The sequence below is a fragment of the Heterocephalus glaber genome, unplaced genomic scaffold (assembly GCF_053883595.1).
Source record: "Heterocephalus glaber isolate CG9 unplaced genomic scaffold, H.glaber_assembly_v1.0 deba00000546, whole genome shotgun sequence".
NCBI classification, from domain to species: domain Eukaryota; kingdom Metazoa; phylum Chordata; class Mammalia; order Rodentia; family Bathyergidae; genus Heterocephalus; species Heterocephalus glaber.
This window is the reverse complement of record NW_028258147.1, coordinates 38,296,263-38,305,862: the sequence shown is the minus strand read 5'-3', so window position 1 is coordinate 38,305,862 and position 9,600 is coordinate 38,296,263. Positions and strand designations below refer to the sequence as shown.

The following is a 9,600-nucleotide window of genomic DNA, read 5'->3' as shown; positions in this document are numbered from 1 at the left end:
TGAAGTATAACTTACTTGGGCCGGGGATTTAGCTTAGTGGTTTTGCCGCCTGCTGTGCAAGAGCAAGGACTCAAATTCGATCCCCAGTACCAAAAAAAAAATCTATATCTATTTATCTTACTTGGCTCCATTCTTGTAATGAATAAATTGAATGAAGTCATAGATAAAATTCTGTACCATGGAATGGATAGCAAAGGAGAGGTCAAACTTCTTATTCCCAACCACCTTGAGTTCCAGGTGATATGGAAATTTTATTTTACTGAGAATAACTCTGCTGTTATTTAGCATTTTTTTTCTTAGATAGGATTTTGCTATGTACTTTCAGGCAGGCCTTGAACACACTGTGATGGTGCTTTCTCAACCTCCCGAGGGCTGGGATTACAGGCATGTGCCACCACACCTGGCTAGCATTCCTTTTACTTAGAGCAAAGATAGTTACTTATAGCAAAGATATTTACTTTAACAAAGGTATTTTATTTATAGCAAAGATATTTAAAATGTTACCTGTAATTTTCTTCTGAAAGTTAATTTTACAAGATGATCGATTTAAAACTAATCATTCTATTCAATGATTAGTAAAACAGATGTTTTTACCTGCAAATAATCCAGAAAATCCATTTTTAGCAACAATGTTCTTCATTATAACCCAGGTTGACATATGCAAAGGCATAGAAACTAAAAACAAACAAAAAAAGCTATTAAAAATCACAATTTAATAATTTCTAATACAGATAATACACAGTGTTCATTGCTTTGGGAATGTATGATTTCATTAAGAACAGATCTATTCACTTAAAGAGATATTTTGAATCTTATTTTTAATAGACACATTTTTAAAAAGGATTTCATGTAAAAAGGTATACACAACTGGATGGAGTCAAGGGGATGGTATACAGAAAGCTTCTTTTTTTGGTACCAGGGATTGAACTTGGGTCCTTGCACTTGCGCAGCAGGATGCAAAACCACTGAGCTAAATCACCGACTCCAGAAACCTTCTTTGGAATTAAGGTCTGTATAGTAAAACTTACTAGTATTATTCTTTACACTTTTTGTTATGTATTAAAAAATCTTTCATAATGATGTCAAAACGACATATAGAAATTTTTGTAGGGTATCCAAATGCCAAAGAAAAGTCAAGTAACATAACAATTTTTAATTTTTATTTTATATTGTCTATAGTTTAAAAAACCCCCTTTTTTTTTTTCTAAAAAAGAGGTTCTGAGGAAACTAAGTTATTCTTTGTAGTAGTGTCCTGCTTTATTACAAGTAAATTAGAACAATAATGTCTCCTTCAGAGGGCAGAGTTTAGATAACTGAACTATACCATCTCAGTTATTAGCAACCACTCAACTACGGAGGGGGAAAAACTAGTTTTAAACATAGCCTAAGTAGAAGTCACTAAATTCAAACATAAAGTTTATGAATAACTGTACACAAAGTTTACTTACCATCATTTTACACACTGATTCTAAGCAGCTAGCTTAGCCCACAGTACACTAGATGCAATAAGGTGAAAAGAACAAGTGTAAGAAGCAGGCATCTGTCATGTAAACAGTATGACTGCTGATAGGCTGACAATTTCAAAGTCTTGGTTTGAGACCAGACAGATGGTAGGCAAACAATCTTATATTACCCTCTTCAGCTTTTGAGAACTGCATAAGAAAATGCTACAATAATCAATGTTTACATTGATGGTTATCCTTATTTTTATTAGTGACCAAGCCTTATGGAATAAAGGAAACATTACAGAAAAATATCCTTCAGAAATGGCCTTTTTAGATACAGACTGGCTGAACGGATTAAAAAACAAAGAGTCAACAATATGCTGCCTGCAAGAAACTTGTGTTACCAATAATGAAATATACAGAATGAAAATAAAAAGAATGTGACATTCCATAATCATTAACTGTTTAATACACCAAAAAATATATTCCTACTATATTAAATAGGTCTCTTAACGGGGAAGATAAATTCTGATGAAAAGGAATAATAAAACTTTTTAGGGAGGTGTGGTACTGGGGGTTGAACCTAGGAGTGCTCTACCACTGAACTACATTGTCAGCCCTGTTTTTAATACTTTATTCAAGACAAGATCTTGCTAAGTTGCCCAGGCCGGTCTTGAACTTGCAATCTTCCTGCTTCAGCCTCCCTACTACATAAGGTTACAAACATGTGCCACTGTGTATGGCAAACAAAATAATTCTGAACTGTCAAGGAAGGACAGATAGGGCTTAGGCAGCTAGAATGTTCATACCTAAAGAGGGAAAAGGAAGATCTCTGATTACCTCCCAGGTTTTCATTAGTGTCTAATATTAGAGGAAATTAGGTTTTTGGTAGGTCAAACACAGGGTTGTCATCAGTATCAATCAGATTCATTTGTAGAGCCTACAATAAATGTTTCTTTCAACATTATAATACTAACTGTACATTTTATGCAAAGTGTTACTTTATAGAATGTGGTAATTCATTTGCATTATAGTAGGCTATCATAAGTTTACATAACACAATGTTGTAATGGACAATTTCCCATGGGTTTACTGTACTTTCTAAAGAGAACAAATGATGACAGAAGAGAACTAGTAGAAGAAATGAAGAGTGGCACTTTGTTCTAAGAGAAATTACAGGCTACAAAGAAAAAGAGATGAAAAACCAGGAAAAACACAGACTAAAAGAAACAAAACTAAAACCAACCAAACAAAATATTTACACATGCTCACAAAAAGCACAAGAGAAGAAAAAGATTCCTAGTCATTTCCTATTCATTCCACTAATTTGTCTACATTTAATTTACCGGTTTACCTAAAAGAATACTGTACTCACAAGAAAAATAATGTGCATTTGAAGGAGACCGAAGACAAAGAAATAAGCTTTACAATTTCTTAGGGGCCGGGGATTTAGCTCAGTGGTTTTGCCGCCTGCTGCACAAGTGCAAGGACCTGAGTTTGATCCCCGGTACCAAAAAAAAAAAAAAGAAAATTTCTTAAATTTGTTTAGGGTTAGACTATTTTTTCTGGGTATTCCACTTTAACAGTACACATTTGTTTTATTAAAGAAAAAATAAGGTATAATGAAAACCATCTTATTTTCCTTATTTAGATATACCCAACAGTATCTAGAAAGAAAAACAAAAATGCCATCTTAGAAATGTTTAAACTTACTTTTATGATTTTCATGTGTCCAAAGTTGTGTCTGCTTTTGTGTTTTCACCACATCAAATGGCAAAGTTGCAACAGCTGCAAACTATCCAAAAGTAAAATTAATTTAAATCTATCTTTTAAATCTTCCCAAAATATTCTTAAACTCCTCTATTAGCATATTATTTAACAAGGATAATAATGATAATCAAAGCTAAACTGAGGTTTAAAAAAAGCCAAAGGAAAGTTTCATTAAAGAAAATATTCCTCATAAAACTCAGATGTAAATAGTTGCAGAGACTCTTTTCTTCCACTAAGATCACACAGCTACCAGTGGCTGAGCCAGATCCACTCAAACCTCTGACTGCAAGACCAATATTCTGGTTTCCATGCTCCTGTATGTTCCATGACCCCTTTATTTCACATACACGAATGTATAACATATATTTTAAATCAGAAATTCTCCAGTATCTAGTCAGCATCTAAAAATTTCCAGCAAATGTTTTTAAAATAGATTAAAATCATTAAATTTCAGTACATGAAGAAAATGAACTTGGTCTATATACCTTTCTTTTTTTTTTTTTTGGTACTGGGGATCAAACTCGAGACCTTGTGCTTGCACAGCAGGCGCTGGAACCACTGAGCTAAATCTCTGGCCTATATACCTTTTCTTAATAAAATTCAATGTATTTATCAATTATAGTTACATTGGTTCAAAAATCACATTTAAAAAATTTTTTTCTCAAATTTATTCTTTAACAATTATTTCTATAATGCCTTAGGTAAGGGAGTTTTTTTAATTTGTTTTTATGGTACTCTGGATTGAACCCAGAGACTTCACACTGATCTGTATTCCCAGTCTTACTTACATTAAAAAAAAAAAAAAAAGTTTTTTGAGACAGGGTCTAAGTTATCCAGGCTAGGCTTGAACTTGCAATCCTCCCGCCTCACCCTCCCAGAATGCCAGATTAGAGGTGTGTACCACCATGTCCAGAATTGGTTTTTTTTTCATGCTAATCTACTCTGTATGGTTCCAATTTTAGTATATGTGCTGCCGAAGCGAGCACGTCCAGAATTGTTTTTAACAAAAAATAATCAAGTCCCTTTAAAAATGTTCTTAACAATTCTGATATCAACAGCCATGTAAAGTCTGGTATCTACTTTTTGTTTCCCAATTCACATTTGGGCCAATATGGTTATAAAATGCCCCTTAAAATCACTTGTGTTTTATTTTTACCTCAATAATTTGGTGACTATAGTTTTAAAATCAGTTGCAAAGATTGCAGGTAAGATAAATCAATTACTGTTTATCTCCACAAGCTACTGTGTGGTAGCAACAATGTCATATATATGTATCTTTGACACTTTCTAAATGATTTAGTTTAGACTGTTGTTTTTTAACAGAAAGCCAGGACCCTGTCATACTCACATGCTTTTTCTGTTGGAGTAACAAATCTGTATTTCAGAACTGTCAAAAGGCAGCAATATTTTCTATATCGTTAAAAAAGCTTTCTATGTTAACAGAAATGGTAAAATAGAGAGCCTCCCTTCATTTTACTGTAAAGCTGGTACAACATCTTAAAGTCATTATTCAACAGTTGCTTTACTGACTTAACAGGCTTACAATCCATGGGGCTTCATTTGAAGATTTTAGCCCTGATAATATTCACACCTGTTTTGAACTCAGTAGCAGTGACTCCCATAGCTCAGGTTTTACAATCTATTATCCTAATAGGCTTCTGCAGGTCTTTATCATATTACTCCTATTTTTCTGTGGTTCCAAAATGTCAGTGTCATGTTGTAAATTCTCACAAGTTCGTCTTGCAAGTATGTGTGTATAAGAAAACTCTATGGCCAAGGGCATGGTGATATGAATCTGCTTAGAAAAACTCTACTGGGTACCACTTCCCCTTTTATGAATGGATAGGAAAAGGTGAACTTTCTATCACTCAAACAGGGTCATTTGAGATTCTTTACTTCTGGCTGCAATTTTTCTTAAGCATTTGGCTTAAGTAAGCCAAATGTTTCAAAAAAAAAAATAGCAATTAGCAGAGGATGGAACTGCTTCTCCTTCTATTTAATTCAATTATACATATGGAACAATACTCCAGAACTATTTCCCAATCATATCTACTAGCATTTATTGAACTAATGTATTATAAAAGCTCTATGAACAATAAAATACTTTCATGTATAAAATGATTATAATTGTAGTAATCTAAGAAATTCAAGTTTCTCAAAAAAATATAATGTAATACGCAAAATATGTAAAAACCTAGTGTAAAAACATCAACACAAAGTAAATTACAAACTATTATAATGACTAATCATTTATTTCCTTAAAAGAGGATAGTTTAAGAATATGACAGCTCAAAAAGTTCACTCTGAATATATGTGAAATGCTATATAATATTTTGTTTTAATGCAACAATTACCATTTTTCTAGAATAGTAACAACAAAAGAATAAACTTACAGAACCAGACAATGCCCCTGAAGTAAAGTTGATCATAAAAGTTGGTTCATATAAACCAGATTTCTCACATAACCACTTCTTTAAAATTTCATAGTTATACCAGTACATTGCTATAAAAACAGAGAATGAAATGAGCACTTATTTGGAAATACAATGTGGCATTTAAAGAAAAGATACAGTTATAAATCAAAGGAAAAGAGAACCTTAACACATCTTGCTTTCTGCTTAGCCTAGCAATCTTATAAACACAAAAACTCCCCTGTGCATCACTGTAATAGGAGGACTGTAATTCCAAAACCTGACAGGGACACTTAGGAGAAAGGAAAAGTAAAGCCCCATCTACAGATGAATACAGATAAAAAGTCTTTAAAAAATCAGCAAACTGAAGCAAAAAGTGAAGACAGTTAATATAATAAAATGTAATATACCACATTAACCAAACAGGAAATAACCTAATGATGAAAAAAGCATCTGATAAAGTTCAACACTTGGTGGGCCAGGGATTTAGCTCAGTGGTTTCGCCGGCTGCTGCGCAAGCGCAAGGACCCGAATTTGATCCCCGGTACCAAAAAAAAGTTCAACACTTGGGCCAGGGATTTGGCTCAATGGCACCACGCCTGCCTCACAAGCGCAAGGTCCTGAGTTCGATCCCCAGTACAAAAAAAAAAAAGTTCAACACTTAAGGCAAACAAATCTCTTGAAAATCTAGAGATAAAAGGGAAACTTCCTTCTGGCACCTGCCTTGCAAGAGCAAGGTCCTGAGTTGTATCCCCCCAAAAGCAAAACAAAACAAAAAGGGAAACTTCTTAACTTGGTAAAGGGTATGCATCAGAACCCTGTGGCAAGAATAATTACTAATGTTGAAACAACAGAACTACTTCTCTAACACTGTAAAAAATGACAGGATGTTCGCTGTTATCCCTATTGTTTAAAACTGTCCTAGGTAGGAAGAAAGAGAAGCTATGATGATTAAAAATTTCTAAAAAAGGCATGTTACTATTACATATATTATCTACACAAAGACTCAAAAGGTAAAATCAGTTGCAACCACATCAACTATAAAGATTTACAAAACATAAAGGCTGGGCATGTAGGTCAGTGCCTAAGCATGCACAAGGGTTTGGTTTCAATTCCTAGCCACAAAAATAAACTAATGCTACCAAAGTGGGAGGGTGGGGGATATCTTTAATAAATCTCAAAGAAGATGAATTTAATCTTTTTGAAGAAAAATTGAAATCTCTACTGAAACACTTTAAATATGATTTATTAGACTAAACAGATACATCATTCCTAGAGAAGAAAAAATAAGGTAATGTTAAGATTTTTAATAAAGCACTAGGACTTTAGGCTGTGGTATTGGCACAGATTTAGATAAATTAACCAGTGAAACAGATCTGTGCATACATGAAAATCTGATATGACAGAGGTGACATTGCGGATCTTTTCAGAAACTGTAGTTATTCAATTAACGATGCTCAATGAACTATCCACATGGAGGGGGGGCGAGCCTGAAGGTCTGCTTTAGTCTCTATCCTCAAAGAAACTGTAAATAACTGAATAGCTAATGAAACAGTGCCAATCTTATAAAGAATTGAGGAAATTAATATAAATTAAAGTGAGATGTTACTTTGAATTACCAGAAGAGATTTAAGAAATCTGACAATAAAAGACCTGGTAAAGGTGTAAAGCAACAGGAAATCTCATATACTGCTGGCAGGTAGAGAGATCCATATAATCACCTTAGAAAAGAGTTTATATTTCCTAGTAAAATTAGAAATGTATACTGTGAATGGGATTTATACCATTCAGTAAGTCTAACACTGGAAAACTGTTGCACAGGTGTACAAAGAGACCGTTTAAAGAAATGTTTGTAGGTCAGGGATTTAGCTCAGTGGTACCACACCTGCCTAGCAAGTGCAAGGTCCTGAGTTCAGTCCCCGGTACAAGAAAAAAAAAGTTTATAGCAGCACTGTTACTCATACATAAACACAATTAAAAATGAATCAAGGGCCAGGGATTTAGCTCAGTGGTTCTGTCACCTTCTGAACAAGTGCAAAGTCCTAAGTTCAATCCCCGTACCAAAAAAAAAAAAAAATGAATCAAACATAGAATGAATCCCAGAAAAAATTTTGAGTGAAAAGATTTTTTTAAAGCTCAAAACAAGTAAAACTGGGCCGGGGATTTAGCTCAGTGATTTTGCCGCCTGCTGCGCAAGCACAAGGACCTGAGTTCGATCCCCAGTACCAAAAAAAAAAAAAAAAGAAACCAGGTAAAACTAAATAATCCATAGAAAAATAATTTTTAAAAAATCAAACAGATGACAAAAAAAAATTCAGTATGTTGGATATCACTCAGAATGTAAGCCCAAAAGAGCATATACATGGCTTTCTGATTTAAAAAGCTGTTACATTCAAGCTTATAGATTGAAGTGGTGAGTCCACAGGTGTTCATTTTATACTTCATAATTTAAACCTGTGCCACTTTTTATATGCTAAATATATAATTAAGAATAAAACATAATTGGCATGGGAATCTATGATTAATTACACATTTATGTTTCTTAACAACATAACCGAACATAAGCACCTATCTGATTTGTAATAGTCTCAAAGGATACTCACTTAATGAGGTGATGTTTATTTTAACTGAAAAAGTAGGAGTCCAAATCAAAGGTGGTTTTTAAATGGATTTAATATATTTTGATTTATAGCAGTTTATTTACGTTACAGATTATGACATTTAGGATATGAATGCCCATCAAATCAATGTTTAAAAGGAAATTAAATGCAAGCAAAAAAGAAAATCAGGCCTGAATGAGAAACTATTCATTCAATAAAGGCTTGTGAAAATCAGAATGCCCAAACCATGAACTAGGCATTTGTGGCTACTGCAGAAAATAACTTACCTTTAACCATAAAGGGTTTAAAACCTAACGAAAGTAATATATGAATAAGACAAAGCTACATAAAATTTAGCAAATAATAATAAGACAAATCCTACCTGAGAAAGGCACATCTCTAAGAACAGTAGGAGCCCAGCCCTTCCAAAGGGAAATCCAGCCATCTTCTGATACTTTCTTGCTGACAAATTGATGTAGTTCCTTGTAAGAAAACTTCTTAGACTGCATCTTGGTTCTAATCAATTCTAATGGACTTATCACAGTTACTGCACCAACTGATACAAATAATCAGATGAAAGAAAATATGAGAAAGCCATGTATTATGTAAACACATATGTAAAAATCAGTATCGCAGGGCTGGAGATTTAGCTCAGTGGTTTCGCCGCCTGCTGCGCAAGCACAAGGACCTGAGTTCGATCCCCAGTACCAAAAAAAAAAAAAAAAAATCAGTATCACACATATTTTATACTTTTCCTTTTATTCTGAAACATCTGTAAATCTTAAAATCAAGTATCGAATCTGTGGACATATTGGCAAAACCTTTTTCTCTTGAAAAATGTATTTCTTAAGTCTGTTTTCATATATCTTTTCTTGGTTTCAAGTCTTTCAGAGGGGGTCCCAGAAATGTTGTAGTCAACTAGAACCATTACAAAAACTCACTCTAGTTAGTGCCTCCAATAAACCAGAGTCCTTTTTCACAGAGAAATATGTTCTTCTGAGTAGAGGCAAACTCTCTTCTGACTAAGCTTTGAATCCTAAAGTTTATAAGGAAAATGATTCAAGACTGGCCTGAATCATGTATAGGCCCAGATGACAGCCTTGAAGTTTAGGTGAGTAAGAACCAATTCTGATGTTAATCTAAAAAGCTGGGCATGGTGGCATATACCTGTAGTCCCAACACTCTGGAAGGCTGAGGCAGGAGGATCACAAGTTTGAGCCAAGCCTGGGTAAAGTAGCTATTTAGGAAGACCCTGTCTTAAAAATAAGAGAAGGGCTGGATTGTAGCTCAGTGAAAAGGTCCTGGGGTCCAATTCTCTTTACTGCAAAAGAAAGTAAAAACTGTCCAAGATAGACATGGTGGCACGTGCTTATA

The 9,600-nt window shown here is 34.0% G+C and overlaps 1 protein-coding gene and 1 pseudogene across 6 annotated transcripts in view; both read right to left on the bottom strand.

Annotated features, from left to right (window-relative positions):
- Positions 1-9,600, bottom strand: part of Slc25a40 (solute carrier family 25 member 40) — a 69,062-nt gene that overhangs the window by 19,336 nt on the left and 40,126 nt on the right. For 4 of the 6 annotated variants that reach the window (XM_004862420.4, XM_004862421.4, XM_013078735.3 and 1 more), the window contains 4 exons: positions 8,609-8,782; positions 5,609-5,718; positions 3,159-3,240; positions 595-675 (listed from right to left, as the gene is read on the bottom strand). In XM_004862420.4, the coding sequence (XP_004862477.1) occupies positions 595-675; positions 3,159-3,240; positions 5,609-5,718; positions 8,609-8,782 (447 nt within the window). Of the gene's footprint in view, positions 1-504; positions 676-3,158; positions 3,241-5,608; positions 5,719-8,608; positions 8,783-9,600 lie in introns of all 6 variants that reach the window. The other 2 variants (XR_002388673.2, XR_015448665.1) reach the window with 2 other exon arrangements.
- LOC147829686 (U6 spliceosomal RNA) lies at positions 4,144-4,201 on the bottom strand (annotated as a pseudogene).